The sequence below is a fragment of the Hypanus sabinus genome, chromosome 4 (genome assembly GCF_030144855.1).
Source record: "Hypanus sabinus isolate sHypSab1 chromosome 4, sHypSab1.hap1, whole genome shotgun sequence".
In the NCBI taxonomy this organism is placed as follows: domain Eukaryota; kingdom Metazoa; phylum Chordata; class Chondrichthyes; order Myliobatiformes; family Dasyatidae; genus Hypanus; species Hypanus sabinus.
In genome coordinates this window covers 126,442,390-126,469,967 of record NC_082709.1, presented here as the reverse complement: position 1 = coordinate 126,469,967, position 27,578 = coordinate 126,442,390, and the positions used below count along the sequence as shown (strand labels likewise).

Below are 27,578 nucleotides of genomic sequence, written 5' to 3'. Positions count from 1 at the left end.
TCGGCCTACAAAGCTGTGCCGAACATGTCCTTACCTTAGAAATTACCTAGGGTTACCCATAGTCCTCTATTTTTCTAAGCTCCGTGTACCTATCCAGGAGTCTCTTAAAAGACCCTATCGTATCTGCCTCCACCACCGTCGTCAAATCACCTACCCTGGGGAAGAGGCTGTTACTATCTTTTATCTATGCTTCATAATTTGAAACACTTCTAAAATTTGCCCTACACTTCAGGAAATAAAGACCTAGCCTGGCCAATTCAGGTCTTCTATTCCTGGCTCCACCCTTGTAAATCTATATTCATTCCTGATTAACATGCCTTTTTTAAAAATTGGGTGACCAATACTGTACACAGTAATCCAAGTGTGAACTCACCAATGACTTATGCAACTACAACATAATATACCAACTCTGATACTCAGTATCCTAACTGATAGCCAGTGTGCTAAAAGCCTATTTCACACACTGTCCTGTCTGTGACGCTGATTTCAATGAATGATATACTTGTATTCCTAGGTCCCTGTGTTCCATTCCACTTGCTGCTATTCATGGTACATGTCTCACACTGGTTTGACTTTCCAACATGCATCACTTCACGCTTACAGTAGCTGTATTGAAATATGTTTGCCTCTTCTGACCCACTTCTTCACTATCAACAACACTCCTTAATTGTGTGTCATCTGCTGTTACTAATCAAATCTTATGCATCTGCATCCAAATCATATATATAAATAATGAATAATAAGGGTCCTGTGGTGAACTATGTGCCTGTCGGGACACGCCCCTGCTGACTGCTCCTGTGGCTCCTCCCACAGGCCCCTGTATAAAGGAGACCTGCGGCCTGAAGATCGGCCTCAGTCTCCAGGACCTTGTATGATAGACACTCACTCCTGGTTCCTTCTTCCAGTCAATAAAAGCCGATATCTTGCCTATGTCTCAGTGTGAGTTATTGATGGTGCATCAGGTCCCAACACTGAACCCTGCGACACCACTAGTCACTGGCCTCAATTCCTAGAAACAACCTTCAAACTCTACCCTTTGCTTTTCTCCTTGAGCTAATTTTGAATCCAACAAACTAGCTCTCTCTTGATTTCATGAAACCAATCCTTCCAGACCAGTCAAAAATATAGCACCTTATTGAAAGCCTTGATAAAGTACATGCAGAGGGCGTCCGCTGCCTTAACCTCACCTATTCTTTTGGATATTGCTTTAAAAAATCACAAAGGTTTGTCAAGCATGACTTTTCATGCACAAAGCCACTTTGACCTCCTAATCAGACTCTTTATCCAAGTGTTGATCGCTCCTTTGCCTCAGAATTCCCTCGAGTAGCTTCCCCACCACTGACGTCGTGCTGACTAGCCTGTAATTCCCTGGTTTGCCCTTGCTACTCTGCTTAAACAACAGTAACTTCCGCCATCTCCAACAGGATACCTCTCCACTTTCCACTTTCCCCAGGGATCATTCCCTGCGTGACTCTCTTGTCCACTTGTCCTTCCCCAATGATCTCCCTCCCGGCAGTTACACTTGCAAGCAGAACGTGCCACACCTGCCCCTATACCTCCTATCTCCTCCCTCACTACTATTCAGGGCCCCAAATGGTACTTCCAGGTGAGGTGACACTTCACCGGTGAATCTTTTTAGGCTAATTTACTATATCCAGTGTTCCCATTGTGGCCTCCTTTATATTGGTGAGACCTGACATAGTTTGGGAGACGGTCTCACCGAGCACTTTCGTTCCATCCGCCACAAAAAGCGGGACTTCCCGGTGGCTCCCCATTTCAATTCTACATACCATTCTGTCATGTCAATCCATGGCCTCCTCTACTGCCACGATGAGGCCACACTCAGGTTGGAGGAGCAACACTTTATATTCCATCTGGGTAGCCTCCAAACTGATGGCATGATCATCAGTTTCTCAAACTTCCAGTAATTGGTTCCCCCTCCTTTCTTTCACCATTCACCATTCTTGTTTCCCTCTCACAACTTTGCTTCTTACCTGCCCATCACCTCTCTCTGGTGCTCCTCCCCCTTCCCTTTCTTCCATGGTCTTCTGCCCTTTCCTATCACATTCCCCTTTCTCCATTCTTTATCTCTTCCACCAATAAACTTCTCAGCTTTTTACTTCAACCCCTCCCCCTCACCTGTTTTTTCCTGCCACATTATACTTCTTCCTCCCTTCCCCACACCTTCTTAATCTGACTTCTCCCTCCTTCCTTTCCAGTCCCAATGAAGGGCTTCGGCCCAAAATGTTGACTGTTTATTCCCATCCATTGATGCTGTCTGACCTGCTGAGCTCCTCCAGCGCATTATTTGTTTTGTGAGAATGAAATTAATTAACTTCTAGTGTTCAGGGACTTCACTGGTGATGACCAACAGTGAAGCAACTATCTCCACAAGGGCATATGCAATTTCTTATCTAGCCTCCCACAAAGTCTGAGGTTGCACTCTGTCAGGTGTCTCTGGCAATATGCATGTTTTCCAAAACAGATCCAGTTATTTCTCATATTTCTTCAGCAGCCATGATTTTAAAATTCATTAAAGCTCCTTGGCCTCATGTTTTATGTGACTAGGTCACTTTAAGCTCTGATTAGTGGTGTGGTGAACTTCATATACCTGTCTGGACACGCCCCTCTGCTGATTGCTCCTGTGGCTCCTCCCACAGACCCCTGTATAAAGGTGGTTGGAGGCACTGCTCCCCCCTCAGTCTCCAGGATGTTGTGTGGTAGTTTTTTGCAGCTAATAAAAGCCTATCGTTTGCCTCCTGTCTCCGAGAGTTATTGATGGTGCATCAAGTGGTGACTCCCAGAACTCTGATGTTGCATGATTTGGCAGTGAAAGGTGTAACAGGAGTAGGAGACTAGACTCTCATGTTGGAGGTGATCGTTACCCGGTACTTGTCTGGTACAAGTGTTAGTGGTCAATATCTGTATGCTGTTCAGATTTTGCTGCAAACTGCTTCATTATCCAGGAAGATTTGAATAGAACTGAACAATTTGCAGTCATCAGTGGCTCTCCCCAGGAAAGCAAAGTTCCACGAAGTCTATCACATCTTCCAGTAATTAATTTATTTTATTGAATCAAGGCTGCACTGTGATTTGGACCTAGTCACCCCGACAGAATCAGAATTTGGCATGGATGAATGTGATATTTGAAAATGCAAAATGCTAAGGCAGCAAGTTAAGTAGCAGACAACTGATTCAGCAGAGTAGATGCAATGAGAAGCTGCCAGTAAATGGGGGAACAGGACGCATAACATGGCCTCTTGAAGCTTATTGAAGAGAGCTGCTCACCTAATGTAACATAAAAGCAAGTAAAATTATTTCTATGTTTATAGCAAACCTGTTGGAAACTTAAGAGTCATCAGTGCTATTTTTCAGCAGTCTGTTGGAAAAATAATCTGCAGTTCAAAACAACTGAATGCTGAAAGCTTAAACTCATTGTGGATTCTTAGTTGGCGATATAATCTATTCACTCAGAAATTGACTAGTTACTTGAAGTATAGTAGCTTTCAATAGCAATGAGAAACAAAGGCTCTCAGCATGCAGAACTACCCTGGATTCTAGTGAAAGGAACCATTTTGGGAACAGATTTCTATTCATTGTACTTGCTTCTAACATGCAATGAAAATGAAACCCGCCAGAGCAACACAAAAATTTGAGGAAATTTTGCCCAAGTTATATTCAGCACAATGGCTATGGGCAGGGCTTCAAATATGCTAGCTTTTGAAGGACTTCCACAGTCATCTTTAACATCATGGGATGAATATGTGTATGAACATTTGTACATTGTAAATAGCAATCTATAGGAAGTGCGGGTGCTTTGCCTGTCTTTACCACTACCCCCACCCTTATGCACATGTCCTGAGTGAAAAGTAAGTTTTCACAATCTTTCAATGTTTGAAGAAAATTCAGCCTGCAGCTATAAAATTAGCAGATCAGAGTAATTTATTAAGAAGTTGACTTCTGTGTCTTAAGCTAGATAATACAATTCAAGGTAATTTGTAAAGTCATTTTTAATAATTTCAAAGGACTAAACAGAGTTAGTCTTCATTTATAGGAGGTAAACTACATCAGAATGTGATTTTTATATACAGAAATTGATTTTTTTAAATTAAAGGAAGAAAATACTAATCAGATCATATAATTGTTACAACACAAAAGGCCATTTAATCCATCAATAGGTGCTCCCTTTGGGTGGAACAATCTAGGTAAGGCCATTTCCTGCTTTTCCTTGTTTCCATTCAAGTGTCTTTCCAGTTCCCCGTTGAAAGACTTGATCAACTGTTACCACCAGTATTACAAACCTTCTAGTTACAGAACAAAACTGTTTTCTGCATAAAAAAATCCTTTGCTTCACATCTTCCCTTTAATATTTTGTCCTCCAGTCTTTGTACCATCCACTGATGCAAACAGCTTCTCTCAATGCAACATCTTGATCCATCAAGTCTCCTCTCAACCGATTGGTTAAAAGGAGAACAGCGTTCTAATCCTGAATCCCCTCCTCCTAGCACATAATTCTATTTATTTATTTAAAATAATTTATTGAGCTACAGCACAAAGCAGCCCCTTTTGGCCTATAAGCTGCACTGCCCAGCAACCTCCAATTTAATCCTAGCCTACTCATGGACAATTTACAATGACCAATTAACTACCAACTGGTATGCCTTTAGACTGTGGGAAGAAAGCAGAACACCAAGTGGAACCCAGAGAGAATGGTCACAGAGAGAATTTACAAATTCCTTACAGGTAGCGGTGGGAATTGATCCTGGGTGCCTGGTACCATAAAGTAAACACGAGGAAATCTGCAGATGCTGGAAATTCAAGCAACATGCACAAAATGCTGGTTGAACGCAGCAGGACTAACGAAGAGTCTCGGCCCGAAACGTCGACAGTGTTTCTTCCTATAGATGCTACCTGGCCTGCTGCGTTCCACCAGCACTTTGTGTGTGTTGCTGGTACTGTAAAGTGTTGTGCTAACCACTACATTACCATGCTACCCTATTGTGCTGCTTTTTCAAGTTTATGGGGCAGTTAATGTTTGTAATAATTAAAATACATTTCACCAAATTCATTTACAAAAAGATGCTCACATCAGTACTTTGCAGTATATAGATGGTGGTAAATGAAGTGAATATGTCCATCTGAAAAGTTTCCACTTGAATTTTAAATTGGCAAATTTGTTTGTTATGGTCACATGTATGGTACAGTAAAAAAAAACTTTTGCATGTCATCCTTAAATATCATTTCATCACATCAGTACATCAAGGTAGCAGAAGGGGAAAAACAACAGAATGTAGAATGAAGTGTTACAGTTATAGAAAATGTGTAGAGCAGGCTAGCAATAAAGTGCAAGACAGTGACAGGTTGACTATGAGCTCAGGAGTCCACATTAGCGTACAAGGGGAACATTCAGTAGTCTTATACCCATGGAATAAAAGTAGTCCTTGAGCCTGGTGGAACGTGCTTTCAGACTTTTATATCTTTTGCCCCTTGGGAGGGGAGAGAAAAGAAACTTTAGGATGTGTCATATTCTTGATTACATAGGTTGCTTTATTGAAGCAGTACGTACAGTCCATGGTAGAGAGGCTGGTTTTCATGATGCGCTGAGCTGTGTCCGCAACATGTAATTTCTCTTAAAATAAATCAGAAAACCTTGGCACCAGGTAGGATCTGTTTAGTTTCAGCTCAATGATTATTTTTTAGATCTTGCAAATTTAGAGTCAAATAGGTTTTAAGATACAGAAAACGGTGGTTGATGTAAAGACAATACCAGTCCATGATATGGTTTATTTTAGGTGAGATTAGGTGATAAAAACATAATAGTGTTAAGAAAAGGTGTTAGAAGAACAGGTAAAGAAATTAAACATCAATACAGTGGAAATTTAATGTAGCAGCTCCAGATTATTATCTAATATTTCAAAAGAAAAGTTCTACATGTCTTGCATATCTGATACTGAAAATAAAATAGCAAATCCTGAATAAGCTCATTGTCTAAAACAGTTGAATTTGAAATCTGCAATAAGATTAATTGGAAGGTGGCACCTTTGTCCTTGAGTTTATGTCATATTTTAGTAAAGCAGGATTGGAGGCATGGACAGAGAGGTCATTGGGCTGGAATGAAGAAGTAAAGGACAGACTAATTTAAGGAGTTCTACGGAACTAATGTGCAGTCAGAACTTTTGCCTTTTCCTTGTATATTGAGCACACTATGTATAGTGAATGAAGTATGATAAATGGAAAGGAATTTTACTTGTACATTCACAACAAAGTAAATCTTTCCTGGTAGATTGTTGTAGGCATTAGTGCAGGAGAAACTAACCAAACTCGTCTACTGCAAAAGAGCCTGAGATGTTCTTTGTCTTCATAGGTGTTTCTTTAAGGTTCTTTGTTTCAATATGATCCACTGCCCCTAATCATTTTCAAAGCTTAACTTCAATCTCCAAGTAAACCCAGACAAAATGGGCCATGTCTGTTCTCTGTCCTCTGCTGGTCCATTCCATATTTCTTGGATCCTCTCTTTATCTCTTGGTCCTGTGCCTGATTGTTTCTCCAAGCACCTTGACTTCTCTCCATCCCTCCTTGTCCTAATGTTCTTTGGCCCATGTCAGTGCTCACTCTTCCCATCTGGAATGATCCTGATTCTTTCTCATCATCCTTAAGTGTCTATCACTCAACCAAATGGCTGTACTCACTTGGTTTCATGTGCACATCTTCAAACATGATGTATTGTATTTAGTGCACACATAGTAGATCCTGTACAGCTGCTTTGATATCAGAGGTGGGAAATACTGAAGGGAATTCCAAGGGACAGGGTGTACCAGTATTTGGATAGTTGGAGACTGATTAGGCGGAGTCTATATGGCTTTGCGCATGGAAAATCATGCTTGACAAAACTTTTAGATTTCTTTTGAAGAGGTAACCAAAAGGCATGAGAGGGAGTTTGTTGAATACCTATGAAATGGCTTTTTAGGGCAGCTTATGCTTAAGCCTACTCAGGGAAAGGCTATCTTAGATTGGGTGTTGTGTAATAACCCAGCTCTTATTAGGGGGCTTATCGTAAAGGAACTCTTCGGAGGTAGTGATCATAATATGACTATCTTCATACTGCAATTTGAGAGAGCAAAGCATAGATCACATGTATCAGTATCATAATGGAACAAAGGGAATTACAGAGGCATGAGAGAGGAGCTTGCCCAGGTGGATTGGAGGAGGATGCTGATGGGGATGACGGCAGGAGAGAGATGACTGATGTTTCTGGGAACAGTTCACAAGGCACAGGGTAGATATGTCCCACAGAGGAAGAAGTTCTCAAATGGCTGGGGTAGGCAACCATGGCTGACAAGGGAAGTTAAGGACTACATAAAAGCCAAAGAAAGGGCATATAACATAGCAAAAGTGAGTGGGGGGGGGGGTTGGATGATTGGGTAGCTTTTAAAATCCAACAAAAGGCAACTAAAAAGGATATAAGAAGGGAAAAGATTAAAAATGAGGGCAGTCTAGCCAATAATATAAAGCAGGAAACCAAACGTTTTTTCAGTTATATAAAAAGTACCAGGGAGGTGAGGGTTGGTATTGGACCATTGGTAAATGATGCTGGTGAGGCAGTAATGGGGGAATAAGGAAATGGCAGATGAACTTGATTTTGCATCTATCTTCACTGTGGAAGACACTAGCGGTGTTCCAGAGGTCCATGAGTGTCAGGAGCAGGAGTGAGTGCCATTGCTATTACAAAGGAATAGGTGCTAAGCAAACTGAAAGGTCTTAAGGTAGATGAGTCACTTGGACCAGATGGACTGCAACCCAAAGTCCCGAGAGAGTTTGCTGAAGAGATAACAGATGCATTGGGCATGATCTTTCATGAATCTCTTGATTCTGGCATGGTCCCGGAGGATTGGAAGATTGCAAATGTCACTCCACTCTTTAAAAAGGGAGGAAGGCAAAAGAAAGGAAATTATAGGCCAGTTAGCCTAACCTCAGTGGTTGGGAAAGTGTTGGAGCTATTATTAAGGATGCGGTTTCGAGGTACTTGGAGACTAATAATAAAATAAGTCAAAGTCAGCATGGTTTTTATGAAGGAAGATCTTGCCTGATAAATCTGTTAGAGTTCTTCAAGGAAGTAGCAGCAGGGTGGACAAAGGAGAGGCAGTGGATGTCATTTACTTGGATTTTCAGAAGGCATTGCATAGGGTGCCTTATATGAGGCTGTTTAATAAGATAAAATCCTATGGGGTTACAGGAAAGATACTGGCATGTACAGAGGAATGGCCAACAGGCAGAAGGCAGTGAGTGAGAATAAAAGGGGACTTTTCTGGTGGACTGCAGGTGACTAGTGGTATTCCTCAGGGGTCAGTACTGGGACTGCTACTTTTGACATTGTCTGTCAATGATTTAGATAATGGAATTGATGGCTTTGTGGCAAAGTTTGCGAGTGATACCAAGATAGGTAAAGGGTTAGATGGTTCTGAGGAAGCAATGCGATTGCAGCAGGACTTAGACAAATTGGAAGAATGGGCAAAAAAGAGGCAGATGGAATATACCTTTGGGAAACGTATGATAATGCATTTTGGTAAAAGGAACAATAGTGCGGACTATTATCTAAGTGGGGAGAAGGCTCAAACACCAGAGGTACAGAGGGACTTAGGAGTCCTCGTGTGTGACTCCCGGAAGATTATTTTACAGGTTGAGTCTGTGGTAAAGAATGCAAATCAATGTTAACATTTATTTTAAGGGCAATAAAATATAAAAATATAAAATCAAGGAGATAATGTTGTGCCTTTATAAGACACGAGTCAGACTGCATTTTGAGTATTGTCAACGGTTTTGTGCCCCTTATCTCAGAAAGTATGTGTTGTTATTGGAGAGAGTCCAGAGGAGGTTCACATGGATGATTCTGGGAACGAAGGGATTAACATATGAGGAGCGTTTGGCAGTTTTGGGCCTGTACTCACTGGAATTTACAAGAATGCAGAGGGAACTCATTGAAATTTACCAAAAGTTGAAAGGACTAGATAGGGTGGGTATGGAGAGGATGTTTCCATCCTCTCCATACCCACCCTATCTGGTCCTTTAAACTTTTGGTAGATTTCAATGAGTTCCCTCTGCATTCTTGTGGGTATCCAGAACTAGAAGGCACAGCCTCAAACTTGAGGGGCAATCCTTTTGAACAGAGATAAGGAGGAATTTTTTAGTCAGAGAGAAGTAAATCTGTGGATTGCTCTGCCAGAGACTGCGGTGGAGGCCAAGTCTGTGCGTATATTTAAGGCAGAAGTTCATCGTTTCCTGATCGGTCAGAGCATCAAAAGATATGGTGAGAAGGCAGCTGTATGGGGTTTAATGGGATCCGGGATCAGCCACAAATGGAATGGCGAAGCAGACTTGATGGGCTAACTGGCCTAATTCTGCTCCTATGTCCTATGGTCTTATTGGTAGAGGAGGATAGGGCAGTAGATTTGAACATTAACAAGGCCTTTGACAAGGTCCTGGGGTGTTATGTCCCATGGAATACAGATGGAGCTAGTGAGGTCAATTCAAAATGATTTGGAGGTAGGAAGCAGAAAATTGGATATTTCTTGGTGAGGAGATGCGTTTTGGAAAGTAAAATAAACAAAGGACTTGTACTGTGAATATGTAGTGTATTAGGGAGTGAGATGAAACAAAGAGACCTAGGAGTATAAGGCATCACAGGTAGACAGGCCGGTGAAAACAGTGTTTACCATTTTGGCTTTCATCGGTCAGGATATTGAGTATAGGAGTTGGTGCATTGTGTTCCATTTGTAAAAGTTATTGTTGAGGCTGAACTTGGAGAACTGTGTACGGTTATGACCACCCAGTTATAGGGAAGACGTGTTTGGACTTGAAAGAATGCAGAAAAGATTTATGAGGATATTGCCAGGACCAGAAGGCCTGAGTTATTGGGAGACATTGGCCTGTTGAAGTTTTTATTTCTTGGAGCATAGGGGAATGAGGGGAATGAAATGTTAAAAGTTATGAGAGACATTGATGAAGTGGATGGTGGCAGTCTTTTCCCAGGGCAGGGGAGTCTAAAACTGAGGAGCATATATTTAGGATGAGAGGGGAAAGATTTAAAAGGGACCAGAGGGGCATTTTTTTCACACAGAGGGTAGTGTGTCTATAGAATGAGATGCCAAAGGAAGTGGTTAAGGCAGGTGCAATCGTATTATTTAAGAAGCATTTGGATAGGTGCAGCGAGGGACAGGACTTAGATATGGACCAAGCACTGGAAATTGGGACTGGCTGGGTAGACACCAAACAGCATGAACTTGGACTGAAGGGCCTGTGCCCATGCTTTATTGCCCTGTGACTCTATGACCCTACAGTGCAGAAAGTAAACACAGATTGTGTAATGACTTTGCAGTACACCTCCGCTCAGTTTGCAAAGATGATCCTGAACCACGTATTTTTCAGATCCACGTCTGTGCTGACTACTCTGTCAAACAAACTCCCACGTTGCTCCAATGATGTTTTTTGTCAGCTCAGAAAATAGCACATCCTTTGTATTGGCATTTTGCAGTCACTGGCACTCTGAATTGAATTCAGCAGTCTCGGGTAACCACTTCTTTCTCTCCAGCCATTCCTCCTCATCACTGTTGTAAAGGGATGGCCTTCTATTCTGAGACTCTGCAATCTGGTCGTAGACTCTCACACCATTGAAAACATCCTTTCCATGTCCACTCTATCCAGACCTTTCGATATTTGGTAGGTTTCAATGAGATTCCATTGATAATCATGCATGAATCCTTTCGTTATTGGGGTCATTCTTGTAAATCTACCCTGGACCCTCTCCAAAGTCAGCACATCCTTCTGTAGATTTGGGGCCCAATACTGCTTCCAATTCTCCAGATATGGTCTGACCAATGCCTTACAAAGCCTCAGAAGTACACCTTGCTTCTATGCTCTAGTCCCTTCAAAATGAATGCTAACATTGCATTTGCCTTCCCTACTACCAACTCAGCCTGCAAATTAACCTTAAGGGAATCCTGTACAAGTGTTCCCGAGTCTCTTTGAACCTCTGAATTCGCTCACCATTTAGAAAATACTCTATGTCTAAAAAGTCAAGTCTTGCCAGCTTTATGCAAGGTCTTGGTAAACCTTACCCTTTGAGTACTTGTTTCAGTCTCCATGTTCCGAGAGGAAGGATATATTTTCTTTGGAATCAGTGCATTATAGATTCTCTGGGATAATAGTGTTGCCTTCTGAAGAAGCACTAAGGCAATTTTTTTCTGTGTTTTATGAAGGTTAGAAGAAAGATAATCTCACTGAGACACAACTCTGTGAAGGATTGCCACAGTAGATGCCAAGAGGCTATTTTCACTAGCTGGAGAGCCAACAAATAGGGTATAGGCTCGGTCATTTGTTTGAAGATTTCTTTACATAGAGGGTTTGAAATCTTCGGCATTTTTTTCCTTCAGAGAACCTATAGTGCTCAAATGTTGAGAATGTAGCCAGATTGTGCTCTAAATCTATCTACAAGTTTGCAGATGGTACCACTGTAGTGAGCTGTATCTTGAATAATGATGAGTCAGAGTACAGGAAGGAGTGGAGAGTCTTGTGAAATGGTGTCATGACAACAATCTTTCCATCATTTTCAGTGAAACAGAAGAGTTGGTCATTATATTCAGGAAGGGTGATGGTGCACGTACTTCTGTTGACATCATTGGTTCTGAGATCAAGAGCATTGAAAGCTTCAAGTTCCTAGGAGCAAAATTACCAATATCCTATTCTTAAGACAGCTTACAAGTGCCTCTACTTCCTTAGGAGGCTCAAGAAATTTGGCATGTGACTTTCAACCTTCACCAAATTTTATCGATGCACCTTAGAAAGCATCTGAATTGAGTATATCATGGCACAGTATGACAACTGCCTTGCCAATGACCACAAGGAAATGCAGAGAGTTGTGGACATAGCTCAGCATATTACTGAAGCCATCATCCAACCATTGACTATATTTAAACTTCTCACTCCCTCAGTAATAACAACCAGCACAATCAAAGACACCACCCACCTCTGAAATTCTCCCTTCTCTCCCTTCCATCAGGCAGTAGGTACAAAAACCTGAAAACACTCACCACTAGGCTCAAGTACAGCTTCTGTTCCATTGTTATAAGACTATTGAATGGCTCCCCAGTAGGATGAGATGGTCTCTTGACCTCACAATCTAACTTGTTATGTCCCTGCACCTTACTTCCTCTGCAAATGTAATACTCTATTCTGCCCTCTGTTGTTGTTTTATCTTGGATTATCTCAGTGCACTGTAATAGCTTGAGCTATATGTACCATTATCAATTTACATTTTTCACTCTAGCTTGGTACATGTGACAATAATAAACCAGTTTACTAATTACATTGAGTGGATTTTTAATAAATTGAGATGTGAGAAAAAGGGAGTAAAGTGATTTTGACATTCAGCCCTAACTGACACAAATGGCAGAGTCATATAACCTAGTCTTGCTTCTGTTTTATATGTATTCTATTGAAATGGAAATTGCTCCAGTCTAAATGGAATTAACGTAAAAAGCAATGAAAAAATGAGTGAACACTGTGTAATCTTATCTTTGTGATGATGATGTGATTAATTTTCTAATGCTGTTGTCCTCAATGGCTTAAGCATGGTATTATACATAAATAAGTCACAACGTTTGCAATTGTGCTCTAGGTAAGAATCAGAACGGGATTTAGTATCACAAGCATGTGTTTTGACGTCAGTACATTGCAATATATAATAATATAAACTTTATAAATTATGATAATAAAAATGCATATATGGTTGGCATCCATCTATCTTGAGGGACAATGAGTGTTGATGATCATCATCACAAGCTGGGTGGAAGGTATGAAGACCCTGAGATCCCCAGTCATTTAGATCGTCCTCCCAGCCTCACCAGTGCAGTCCAAAGGAAAGCTTATGAAGCAATACGTTTGGCACCAGCTTGGCTGCTGGAAGGATGTTCAATGACATCCAGCTGCCTTAGGGGCTCCACTCCGGATTTGCTGCCTGGGTTTACTCAGGCTGGGGATTTGCCCATAGCTGGGGATCTGGTTCATGAGCACCAGGGTGCGTCCACATACTGATGTGTGCAGGGGCCAGACCTCCTCCCTATCCTCTGTAGTTCAGCCCAAGTCCAAAAGGAGATCAGTTTAATTTTCTACATGCATTATACATATATATATGACGTGTGTATCTCTGTATGTCTGTATATGTGTGTGTGTGTGTGTGTGTGTGTATGTGTATATATATATATATATATATATATATATATATAAAATTAAATAAATAGTGAAATAAGAGAGCAAACAAAAAGAAAAATAGCAAGGATATGTACATGGGGATCATTGTCAGTTCAGAATTCTGATGACAGTGGGGTGGGGGGAAGATATACTTGAAATATTGCATATATGTTCTCAAGCTCCTGTACCTCCTTCTTGATGGTAGCAATGAGAAAAGGGCATGACCAGGGTGATTAGCTTTTATTGATCCTGTGCAGTGGCCTCTCTGTACCAGACAGTGATGCAACCAGTTAGAATGTTCTCCACAGTATATCTGTAGAAATTTGCAAGAGTTTTTGGTGACATACCAAGTCCCCTCAAGCTCCTAATGGATTGTAACTTCAGTTGTACCTTCTTTGTAAATGCTTCAATATGTTGGGCCCAGGATAGATTTTCAGAGGTGCTGACACCAAGAACTTGAAACTGCTCACCTTTCCACTGCTGATTCCTCGATGAGGACTGGTGTGTATTCCCTTGACTTCCCCTTCCTGAAGTGCACAATTAATTCCTTGGTCTTACTGACGTTGAGTGCAAGGTTGTTGTTATGATACCTCTCAACCAGCTGATCTATCTCACCCCTGTATGTCTCATCATTATCATCTGAATTTCTGCCAACATAGTTGTGTCATTGGCAAATTTATAACTGGTATTTGACATTGCGCCTAGCCACACAGTGGGCTAAGAACACACCCTTGAGATGCGCCAGTGTTGATTGTCAGTGAAGAGGAGATGTTACTTCCAATCTGCAATGACTGTCATCTCCCAATTATTAAATCAAGGATCCATTTGCCGAGGGAGGTACAGAGGCCTAGGTTTTGGAGCTTTTTGATTAGTACTGAGGACACAATGATGTTGAGTGCTGAGCTGTAACCAATAAACATCAGCCTGATATACAGTAGGTATTGCTATTGTCTAGGTGATCTAAGACCAAGTGGAGAGCCAACAAGATTGCATCTGCTGTAGACCAATTGTGGTAATTGGAAAATTGCAGTGGGTTCTGATCCTCACTTAGGCAGGAGTTGATTCTGGCCATGAATACAGAACTAAAAAAGATTTCCTCTTCAGTGTTTCTAAGGATTTTACTGATTTTTGATCCAGTCTGATAATGTTGAGTGGTTATTTTTGGTGGTACCCACCCAGTGACATTGTGCATATGTTAAAATATTTTCAGTACTTGTATCACCTCTTTTAAAAATAAAAGTGATTTTATTTGCGTGTGGGAGTAAGTGAAATTTCCTTTTTTTCCTAAAGAGAACATTTTGTTAACATTTAATAGAATTTGCTTCAATAAGTAGCAAGCATAATGATTTTAAAGAAGCAGTTTCTTTCAATGATATCTTTTCTGATGCTCTCAAAATGAAGAGGCAATTGAGATGTTTTATGTTATATTTCCAAATAGCAAGAATCAAACTTTCAACTAATTGTAGTCCTATATAAAATAGGTTAGTGTGAAGTTATGATTGAACACTTTCTGGATTAGCTCATTTCTGTCAGTACCTCATGGCAGTGTTAAAGCCATAACATTCAATTTCTTAGCCCATGAATTTCACAGAAATACAGTTCAAATGTATGAAAAGTGCCAGAGAGCAAAGGCTTATTTATTTATGTAATTGTTATGTGGGAATGAACTAACAGCATTTTAGCCCAAATTTTTAAATGAAATATTCATCTTAAGTGGTATTGTTCACAGATAATTTGTTTTTGGTTTCACCATTGAAATGTGGTTGTTTTAAAGTACAGCTTTAAGGCCATTGCTAACATACTTCCTGTGAAAGAATTATCCAGATGGGCATACTCCCTAGCTAGTTATGAAAGTGTAGATTGACAGATCTTTTAAACTTAAAATAAACTATGAGATGAAAATAGAAATTGAAATTAATACTGGAAATTGAAGGAACAAACAATCTGCTAAAGGAACTCAGTGGGTTGAGCAGCATTTATCAACATCCATGGTGGGGGGAGGAGAAATCAGAAAATGCTGAAGATGCTGAGACGGTGAAATAATACCTATAGAGTTGATGTTTCGGGTAGCATTCCTCAAATAGTTGAAAATATTGGGCAGGTGAGTTTGGCCAAAGGGGTTTGATTTCAAGATGAAATGTAAAGGAATTGAAGAAGGGATTATGTTACTGAGCGATAGTAGGTTGATGAGAAATAGTAGTGATTTGTCGTTTCTAAAAGACAGCAGTAACTGAGAAATGTCTTGAAGCAAGTGCAGGTATGCCCAGAGAATTGTTCTCTTTTTCATTTCTTTCATTGTGTGATACATGGTTTAAATTTACTTTCATAAACGACAGATCATCTATGGGTTTGGTTGCAGTGAATATTGCTTTCTAGGACTGGAGTGTTATACCAGGTACTTGTGCTAAAGCATGGTGCCCTAATAAAAATAGAAATGACAGTTGTTGAATAAACAAGGTAATTGAAAATTGAATTACTTTGTTGAGTAACTTTGCAGATTGGAATGTGTCTTTCACTTTCAAACTGAAGTTTTGAAATGTACATCGAGAGCACTGAGCACTTCAACTTTATTTAATATCCTGATGACCTATGGAATCTGAAGAAACATATTTGGATACACTGATGTTATATTAATAAATTGTCAATGTTAAACTACTTTGATAAAATGACACCAATATAGTTTGCTAATAAGATGGTGGTTTATTAAACTGATCTATTGCTTTAAGGTCAGAAAGTCTAATTGCCTTTTTAATAAAGTACATTATACCATGGCTCAGAAAAAGACCGAGGCTTAAAGGGAGTTAAAATGCAAATCAGACATGATTCAATTGAACAGCAGATTAGACCTGAAGTGCCAAATGTCCCATTCCTATTCCTCGCACTTCTAACGAATGGGTGGAGAAAGGAAGAAAAGCTTATATTTATGAGGTACTTATAAGTGAACTCTGTGGCTCAGCACTGTCTTCATCTTTCTCCATATAAAATCCCAAACATTGGTACGCGAATGGAACAGAAAATGAATGCAGCAATAATCAGGTCATCAAGTATGACCGTACTTTCTCTACCCCCCACCCTCACCATCCAAAGCTAAATATTCAGTTTTTGCAGCCTTTTCATGAGATTTTAAAGAAATCACATCTCTATCATCTCTTGATGATTTTTTTCAAATTACTTTATGTTTATCAGAAATGGTTGAAAGCATTGCATTGAATTTTGAAGTACACTATTATGTACATGGTAGACGGTCAATGCATAACATTAACTCTCAAGATAAATTGAGATAACTGAACAATTATCTTTCGCAATAGTTGAAGAGAGATATTCACTAAAATACCAGGATTTCCTTGCTTTATTTGAAATAGTTTTAGTGGGTCTTTGACAACATGCTGAATCACTACAGCAGTTGAAAGAATGTGGGGTTAGATTTTCAATCATATATAAAAGATGGGAACATCAATAAAGCTACATTATCCCAGGACTGAAATGAAGTATACCACAAGGTATGAGTAAAGGTGATAGTTTCAAGAATCATTTGTCTTTGATTTAGTACTGGCTAAATATACAAAATCAACTGAAAAAATAAACACTATGTGCTTAGGGGGTATAATCTTAAAATTGTTTGATCTAGCAGGTAATTGAATTGAATTACTTCTTATCTGAGGGATCTTATACCTAATATTTTTAGGGATGTCAAATGAAATATTGATTAATTTAAAGTATTAAAAATTGCAGCAAATTGTTTCTCTACATTTTGAGGAGTTTGTAGCATTGTGTTAATGTGAGGATGAGAGGACATAAGTCACTGTGTGAGAGATGGCTTGATTTATGCTTTCAAAGCATCTTTGTCCTGACCTGACTAATGACTCACAATTTAAATTTTTAAGGGTAATTAAAAATGTTGAAGGCTAATTTATTTAAACAAACCCAAATGAAATAATTCATTGGAACATTTACTGGAACAACCTAACAACCTAATTATGCTTATTCTAAGTTATTGTCCACCAGTTCTTGAGTCACTTCAAGTGAAGGAGCTTAAAATTTCTTCACTTTGGATAGGATATAGTAAACATTGGCTGGAGGTTTTAAACCCAATCCTTTGATTCATTTGGAATAGTTGTCACTCCAGTATTTGATAATGTAATCACTGTAATTACTTTCATTACCTCCACCCTTTTAACGAAAAACCAGTAATTTCTTAGTTGTTCTTTCATGTTGATAATACGGGGCTTTAATCCTCTCTGTGGTAAACCCATTTTATTGTCACTCTTAATCTTGTTACTGCAAATTTCCTAGGCTTGCCTCTGTTCTAAAGCACATTATTTTTTTCTCTCATTATACTTCTGATTCTTCCTTTTTCAATATTTTCCACATAACATATCAATAATTGCTGGTGAAAAACAGACCTTTAGCAAGCCGGTAATTGGAAAGTATTCCATTGGAAACTTACTAGTTTAGATTTTACAATTCAGTTGTATGCCTATGATTGTTACTCAGATTCCTAATTTTTTCCTTTGCTGCCATTAATTTCTCCCCTTCTTCTACTGCCTCCTAAATCCACCTTGTCTCCCATTGTTAAGTCAGAGGCATCTGACGGTTTTTCCACTCATTCAGATCACACAACAAAGGCTTAGTTGTGTTGATAAGTTAAAATCAACGACATAAGCAGACATTTTTGTTGCATTTAATTTTCCAGATATTAAGATTGTTTCTGATTAATGGGAATACAACTAAAATTGTGTTGCAAATGAAACAAAATAAATTTGGAAAACTTTTGGAGGTCCTTAAAGAAGATTGGTTATGTAACATGACTCCAGCAGTGCTAATGTTCATTACACTTCAAAGTTCATCAAGGCTTCTAATTGGAAATGTGGGGGCTAATACTTCTTGGCAAGTCTTTGTTACGTTAATACCAAGGATTTTAAACTAACTTGATTACTGAATTTCATTGGGAATTGCACTGGAGGATTCTGAAACATCCCCTGCTACTCGAGTGGTAAAACTAACTCATTTAAAGTAAAGTAGTTAATGCTTCCATTAAAATAGCAACAGAAGAATCGGAAACAAAAGTCAACCATTCTTCTGTTTGTATTTCACAGTATAATTTAAATATGTGGCTATTATGCTAAGTAGAATCATAGGATCGCACAACACTACAGCACAGAAACAGGCTCTTCAGCCCATCTAGTCTGTGCTAACCAGCACTTGGACCATAGCCCTACATACCCTTCCCATCAATGTACCTATCCAAGTTTCTCTTAAACCCTGCATCCGCTACTTGTGCTGGCAGCTCACTCCACACACTCACCACCCTCTGAATGAAGAAGTTCCCCCTCATATTCCCCTTAAACATTTCACTTTTCACCCTTCATCCATGGCCTCTAGTTGTAGTCTCATCCAACCTCAGTGGAAAGAGCCTGCTTACATTTACCCTGTCTATACCCTCATAATTTTGTACACATCTATCAAATCTCCCCTCAATATCTATGTTTTAGGGAATAAGGTCCCAATAACTGAAGTCCTCAAGTCCTGGCAACATCTTTGTAAATTTTCTCTGCACTCCTTCAATCTTATTTACATCTTTCTTGGAGGTAGGTGACTAGAACTGGACACAATGCTCTAAATTAGGCTGCAACAATGTCTTATACAACTTCAACATAATATCCCAATTCCTGTAAGTACATTGATTTATGAAGGCCAATGTATGACCCTATCTACCTGTGATGTCGCTTTCAAAGAAATATTAACCTGTATTAGGAGATCCCTCTGTTCTACCACACTCCCCAGTGCCCTATCATGCATTGTGTAAGTCCTACTCTGGTTGGCCCTACCAAAGTGCAACACTTCACACTTATCTGCATTAAATTCCATCTTGATTTTTCACCCCATTTTTCCAGCTGGTCCAGATCCCACTGGAAGCTTTGATCATTTTCCTTGCTGTTCACTACACCCACAACCTTGATGTTATCTGCAAATTTGCTGATCCAGTTTATCACGCCATCATCAAGATCTTTGATATTAGATGGCAAACAATAACAAACCCAGCACACCCACCTCAACAAATCCCTGACACACTCCACTAGTCACAGGCAACCATCTACTACCACTCTCTGGCATCTTCCACTGAGCCAATGTAATCCAATTTACTACCTCATCTTGAATGCTGAGCGATTGAACCTTCTTGACCAACTTCCAATGTGGGACCTTATCAAAGGCCTTGCTAAAGTTCATGTAGAAAACATCCACTGTCGTGCCTTCATCAACTTTCTTGGTAACTTCCTTGGAAAACATAAGATTGCTTGGACACGATTTACTATGCACAAAGCCATGTTGACTGTCCCTAATCAGTCCCTGTCTATTCAAATACTTGAATATCCAATCCCTTAGAATACCTTCTGATAACTTTCCCACTGCTGATGTCAGGCTCACCAGTCTGTAATAATTTCCTGGCTTATTCTTAGAGCTTTTCTTACACAACAGAACAACGTTTGCCATCCTCCAATTCGCTAGCACCTCACCCATGTCTAAGGATGTTTTAAATATCTCTGCTCAGGCTGTGCAATTTCTGCACTTGCCTCCCACATGGACCTTGTCAGGCCTTGGGGATTAATCCACCCTAATTATCCACCAAGACAGCAAACACCTCATCATCTGTAATCTGTATAGGATCTATGACCTCCTTGTTGCATTGCCTCACATCTATAAACTCTGTGTTCATCTCCCGTGTAAATACAGATGCAAAAAATCTCTAAGATCTCCCCAATCTTTTTTGGCTCCTCATGTAAGTTCCACTCTGATCGTCCAGAAGACCATTCTGTCCCTTGCTATGCTTCTGGTTTAAAGTTGCACTGGTGAAGCACAGTAACAATGAACACAACTATAAATTTCTGTATTAATTGCACTTTTTCTCAGATACGATTATTGCAATCAATAGCTTGTAACTTCCATTTCGGAGTTGAGCCTTTGAACTGCCCGTACGACCTGGCATTTTTGCGGTGCAGGATGGTTGTGTCATGTCGTGTATGGGCCAAATTGAGGTGGTGGGGGCGGGCTCTGAGAGCAGGGAATGAGCCAATGTTTGGCCATTGCTGGAACGGACTTGGAGATGATTTGATGTGGCAGAACTGAGGCGAGGCAAATGGAGGAAGTGCCTGAGAGCAACTGAAGACCTGAGAACTGACCAATTTAAGCATAGGGCTGAATTCCAAAGGTCGAGTATGAGCCGAACCGAGGCAGTGGGGCCCAGACCCAGGTCTGAAAGCCAGATTGAAATGGTTAGGGTGCTGGGGGCTGGAAGTGAGGGATAGGCCAGTTCAGTTCACTGCTTCAGTCTCTGTGCTGAACAGAGGCTGTGTCTGCAACTAATGGGCTCTTGAATCAGCTGCGGTGAAGACTCGTTTTGTGACTGTGGACTTCAGTACTGAATGTTATTTGCTTACTTTTATTGTTTGCACACTTTGTTTTTTTTCTGCACATTTGGTGTTTGATGGTCTATTCGGTTCTATTTGGTTTCTTTGGTTTGTGGCTGCCTGTGAGGAGATGAATCTTAAGGCTGTATGTGGGATACATAGTTTAATAGCAAATGCACTTTGAACTTTGGTTTTGCTTTTAATATATCTGCAGAAGCCCTTAGGATTCTCCTTCAGCTTGTCTGCTAGAGCAACCTCGTGGTTTCTTATAGCACTCCTGACTTCCTTCTTAAGTGTTCTCTTGCATTTCTTATACTTCTCAAGTATCTCATTTGTTCCTATCTGCTAATACCTGCTATGCACCTCCTTTTTCCTAACAAGTGCCTCAATATCTCTCAAAAACCAAGTTCCCTAAACCTATTATCCTTGTCTTTTTATTCTGACAGTAACATTCAAATTCAGCTCTCAAATTTTCAGTTTCGAAGGCCTCCCATTTACCAAGTACAGATTTGCCAGAAAACAGCCTGTCCCAATCCACACTTGCCTGATCCTTTCTGATACCATCAAAATTGGCCTTCCTCCAATTTAGAATCTCAACCCTAGAACCAGGCCTATCATCGTCCATATGTCCACCTTGAAATTAATGGCATTATGATCACTAAATGCAAAGTGTTTCCTTTCATAAACTTCTGTCAACTGCCCTGTCTCATTCCTGAACTGGAGATCTAGTATTGCATGGTCCCTAGTTGGGACTTCCATGTACTGATTAAGGAAACTGTCTTGAACATATTTGACAATTTCTTTCCCATCCAGCTCTTTTGTAGTATGCGCGTCCCAGTCCATATGTGGAAAGTTAAAATCGCCTTCGTACTACCACCTTATGTTTCTTACAATGGTCTACAATTTCTCTACAAATTTGCTCCTCTAAATCCCATGAACTGTTAGTCTATAATATAATCTCATTAGTGAGGTCATCCCTTTATTATTCTTCAGTTCTACCCATAAAGCCTCACTATACAAGCTTTCCAATCTGTCCTCTCAGAGCAGCGTCATGCCATTTTCCCTGCCTAGTAATGCCACTCCTCCACCTTTAATCCCTCCCATTCTATCACGTCTGAAACAACGGATCCCAGAACACTGAGCTGTCGGTCTTGTCCCTCCAAATCTCACAAATGGCTTCAGTATCATAATTCTACATGCTCAGCCATACCCTACAATACTCCTTGTATTGTATTATACACAGCTCAGTATATCTTGAGATCACAACGCTGGAGATCCTGTCCTTTAACTTGGCACCTAACACCCTGAACTCACTTTGAAGGACCTCGCCATCCCTCCTACCTATGTCATTAGTACTGGCATGGACTACAGCCTCTTGCTGCTCACCCTCCCACTTAAAGAATGCTGTGCACTTGATCAGAGATGTCCCTGACCCTGTCACCCTAGAAGCATCATACTATCTGGAATTTTGTTCTTGTCCACAGAACTTCCTTTTTGTTCTCCTAACCAATGAATCCCCTATCACTACAGCTCTCTTCTTCTACCTCCTTTCCCTTCTGAGCCACAGGGCCAGATTCAGTGCCAGAGACTTGACAGCTATGACTTTCCTTTGCTAGGTCTTCCCCCCACCCCCTCCACCAACAGTATCAAAAACAGTGTACCTGTTGTTGAGGAGAATGGCTACAGGGGTACTCTGTGTTGGCTGCCTTTCCCTTTCCCTTTCCCATCCTCTCTCTCAATCCCTCAGCTTCCGAATGATCTGCAGTTATTCCAGTTTCACCTCCAACTCCATTACACAGTCTGTTAGAAGCTGCAGCTGGATCCACTTCTTGCATGTGTAGTCGTCAGGGACAGTGACGGTCCTCCTGCCTTCCCACATCCCACAAGAGGAGCATTCCACCATCCTGTCTGGCATCCCCACTCTTCTAAATGTGTAATAAGAAAGACAGACAGACAGACAGACCAACCGACCTTTGGCTTATGCCTCTCCTCACTGAAGCCTTGATGAGCCAAATGTTTCATGTAAATCAGTCCTGTATAATCATTGACAGAAAAACAAATAAATGCAATTATAAAACCATCCAAATGTGCAGGCAATAAATGTACTTACAGTGACTTTTCAAGTGTGTGTAGGAGCTTGTTTGGGTTTGATAATTATACAAAAAGAAAGAAAAGAAACAGAGTAGTTTCAATGTAAATTACTTCCCTTTCCTACACTGTCCCTTAGCAGGAGTTTTATTTTGTTAAACCATCTGGTGATAACTTATTTTTAAGAATTCATGGATCTATGTATAATAGCTAGTTTTAAACTTGAATTTCCTGTAGAGCTATGCTAAGGTTAATAAATTGAATTTATGTGGCATATCCTAATAACTTAAATCTCACATACAGCTTTTAGGCATGAAACAAAACAGCATGCCAAAGCAAGTTGCAGAATAAATCGATATAAACTTAACAGCATGTGGCGACCATGTGAACTCTGTCTGAGAGGCTGATGTCAAAACTTTTTTTGAAGAGGATGAACCTTTGCAAGTGTTAGACTCCAATGATATACCTGGCAGGGCCCTGAAAATCTGTGCTGACCAACCGGCTGAAATGTTCAAGGACATCTTTAACCTCTCACTGATGCAGTTGGAGGTTTTCACCTGCTTTAAAAGAGCAACATCATAGCAGTGCCCAAGAAGTGCAGGGTGAGCTGCCTCAAAGACTGTTGCCTAGTAGCACTCGCATCTACTGTGATGAAGTGCTTTGAGAGGTTGGCAGTGGCTAGAATTATAACTGCCCAAACAAGAACCTGGACCCAATGCAAATTGCCTGTGACCACAACAGATCTACAGTGGGCGCAGTCTCACTTGCTTTCCACTTGGCTTTGAAGCACCTAGACAACGGCAAAACTTACACCAGGCTGCTGTTTATCATTTACAATTTGGAGTTCAACATCATCATCCCCTCACTAATCAATGAGCTTCAAAACCTGGACCTCTGTACCCACCCCACTCCCAATAAAATCTGCAACTGAATCTTTGTCTTCCTTATCGAGAGATTACAGTCAGTACAGAATGGTGATAATGTCTCCTCGCTGACTATCAACACAGGTGCACCTCATAAATGTGTGCTTGGCCCACTGTTCTTATCTCTCTACGCTCATGACAGTGTAGCTAGACACTCGTCAAGTGCATCAATGAACTTGCTGACGACTCCATTGTTAACAGAATCTCAGATGGTGATGAAGATGTGTATAGGGGTGAGATAGATCAGCTGGTGAGTGACGTCACAACAGCAACTTTGCATTCAATGTCACCAGTACCAAGGAATTGCTTGTGGATTTCAGGAAGGAGAAGTCAGGAGAACAGACGCCTGTCTTCAATGAGGGGGCAGCAGTGGAAAGGGTGAGTAGCTTCAAATTCCTGGGTGTCAACATCCCAGAAGATCTGTCTTGGGCCCTATATATTGATGCAATCACAAAGAATGCAAGCAAATGATTCTGCTTCATTAGAAGTTTGAGGAGATTTTACCTATCACCAAAGGTTCTTGCAAATTTCTGTAGACGTACTGTTGCGATGATTCTGACTGGTGGCATCACCAGCTGGTATACAGCTTCATATGCACAGGATCACAAGAGGCTGCAGAGGGTTGTAGATTCAGTCAGTTTCATCACAGGTGCAAACCTCTACACCATTGAGGACATGCTCAGGAGGTGGTCCTTCAAGAAGACAGCATTCATAATTAGTGATCTTCACCATCTGATACATACCCTCTTCGCAGTATTACCATTGGGGAGGAGGTACAGGAGCCTGAAGATGCACACTCAATGTTTTAAGAATAGTTTCTTCCTTTTTGCCATGAGACCTCTGAATGTTTCATGAACACTACCTCGGTTTTTGCACTTTTATTTTGTACCAGTATTCTTATGTCTTGCGCTGTACTGCTGTCACAAAACAGCAGAATTTGTCATAAACAGTCATAAACCTGGTTCTGATTCTGATTCCAACTTTGAAACCTGGAAACTGCAATCTGATCTACTTTTGGAATCACACACAGAATTTAATGAATAATTCATTGCAGTTGAAAGACTGCACAAGGTGTCTTTAAGAATTTAAAATAAATTGATCTTTAATGAACAGTTTATAATAATGGAAATTGGAATTGGTTTATTATTGTCATATGCACCAAGGTACAGTGAAAAGCGTGTCTTGCTTACTGTTCATACAGACGAATTCATTACACGGTGTATTGAGGAAGTACAAGGTAAAACAATTACAGAATGCAGAATGAAGTGCAACAGCTACAGAAAACGTGCACTGCTGACAGACAATAAGGTGCAAGGCCATAATGAGGTAGATTATGAGATCAATCATTGATCTGATCGCACCAGGGAACTATTCAATAGTCTTATAACAGTGAGGTAAAAGTTGTCCTTGAGCATTATGGTACATGCTTTTGGGCTTTCTTTAATCTTCTACTGGATGGGAGAAGGAAAAAGAGAATGTCTGGGGTGGGTGGGATCTTTGATTGGCTGCATTACTGAGACAGTGAGAAGTATAGACAGAGTTCGTGGAGAGGAGGCTGGTTTCTATCATACTTTGGAGAAAGTTTATTTTTCCCCAGATTTTGCAAATTTCTGTAGATGTACTGTTGCGATGATTCTGAGTGGTGTCATCACCAACCGGTATAGAGCTTCATGTGCACAGGATCACAAGAGATGTTGGACAGGGAAAGATTTTGAGGGATATGGGCAAATGAGACAAGATGAGATGGGTATTTTGGTCGTCATAGAGAAGTTGTGCTAAAGGGACAGTTTCTGCGTTGTATTACTCTGTGACTCTATATTGGTATGAAGGAGCTTTCAGATCACTTAAGTTATTCGTGCAGTGCAGTTAAATGTAGCTTCAAGATATAATCCACGAACATCACCATATGCTCTCGGCTACTTAAAATGGTTTGTGATAACATGATTCATTGAGTGTGCCAGCTACTAAGCCACTGTGTTTAAATTCAAACCTTTTTTCACAGCAAAGGATATTATAAAAGTCAGCTTTTGTTCCTTATTTTCTTTTCTAGAGCACTGAGCAAGTAACAGCATTTTGTCATGGTCTGCATGAGTTAAACCCACTGAGCATGTCGTCACAACCTCTGGAATCTTTACCGCAGCAGGTACTGCCTCGACAGCTGACTGATGCAGATAAACTGCGCAAGGTTATCTGTGAACTGGTGGAAACAGAGCAAACTTACGTAAAGGTGAGAACAGAGGAGAAAATCAGTTATCAGCAATCAAACTTCTCAAAATGTCAGTGACACAAACATTGGGCTTCTGTGTAAATTTGTTGCTTATTGTGTCCGTCCTGTCACTGTGTAAAGTGGATGTTGACATTACAGTGAGGCTGTATAATTAGAATTAATATCTGTAGCTTAAGGAATGAGAATATCGGTGAGGACTGTTAAATAGGTTCCAGTTATTTAATAATATTTATAATTCTATTCCTGAGCATTTCAAATCAAGCCTTTTCATCTGGACTGAAAGTTAGCCATTCGAAACAGGTGAGGGGAGGATGTGGAGGTAAGTGAATCCAGATGAAGAGGGGTAGTAGGAAGATGCAGGGGGGAAAAGGTGGAAATAGTGACAAAGATTGGAAGGTGATAGATGGAGGCAACAAAAGGCTGTAGAAAAAGGAATTTGATAGGAAAAGAAGGATTGAGCTTGGGACCAAACAAGAGAGGTGGGGTGGGGAGGAAGGAATATTAGAGGGAAGGGACCCAGTGGAAGGAATGTGTAGTTGATGGGTTGTTGGAGAGCTGAGGAGGAGAAAGAGATAGGGCAATGGCACTTTGGGAGGTGTGGACTTGGGTGGGTGTAGGAGGAATGGGGTAGATCCAGAGGAGAAACCAAAGTAACAGACGAATACCAGATTACCTGAAACTGGAAAATTCAGTGTTTATGTCCTCAGAATGTAGATTACCAGGCAGAAGATGATGTCTTGGGTAGGATACTGAAATTTGAAAGCTATTGCTAGAACTGTGTCTTAATATGCCTAGCTGCTTCAGCAGAAGAATATTTCAAAACATTCATTAATACTTAAAATCAATAACAATAAGTACTCATCTACTCAAAGCAAATAGAAATAAATCACTGGTTTCAGGCATAAACACCACATCATAAACAGCATTAATTCAACTTATGCAGTGCAGTGAGTTGATTGTACATCAAAATAGAAAGCAAGATAAGAACTTCGTAAGGTCAATTTCTCTTGAGAAAAGAAAGCAGAGCAGCGACATAATAGAGGGGTTTTAAATTATGAAGGGTTTTGATAGAATTGGTCACTACTATTGTGATTGATTTGTGAAAATTACAGATATGCTTACAAGGCTGTTAGAGGAATAGCTAAAGGAGAGGGGAATTGAGGGTTACTCAGTGGGAGGAGAACTGCATAGAACATGAGTTTTGGCATGGATGTTTCTGTGCTGTATGTTCTATGTAATCCTCAGTAATTTATACAGTTGAAATGACTGTATGTCATAAAACATATGTTTTATATTCTGTGTGTAATGTTTCAATTCTACATTTATTATACACATGCATTTATTTAGCATTACATTGTGATTTTTGTTTAAAACAGCAAATATTTTATTCTCCGGATAAACATTACAGATGAGGTTTCTCTTTTCACAGGTGCATGCTGAATTTCCAATATATTTTATAAGTAGTAAATATATCTAGCATGTTTGAAAGTGCAATTTGAAATAATACAGAAGCTTTCATTACAAAAACATTTTGATTTTCCTTTGAATAATGCAAAGCTCTGTTAATTACTACATTCACAACCTTGTAAAATAAATTGCATTTATTCTGGCATCATTTTGTATAAATCCAAGGCATACATTTTTAAAGAGGTCTTATCTAGTACAGTGATGTGTAGCAATAGGTCGACTCAT

At 40.1% G+C, this 27,578-nt stretch overlaps 1 protein-coding gene across 1 annotated transcript in view; it reads left to right on the top strand.

The window, feature by feature from the left end:
• tiam1a (TIAM Rac1 associated GEF 1a) overlaps nt 1-27,578 on the top strand; it is a 202,589-nt gene that overhangs the window by 118,974 nt on the left and 56,037 nt on the right. The window contains exon 15 of the mRNA XM_059968121.1: nt 25,710-25,886. Within this exon, the coding sequence (XP_059824104.1) occupies nt 25,710-25,886 (177 nt within the window). The remainder of the gene's footprint in view (nt 1-25,709; nt 25,887-27,578) is intronic.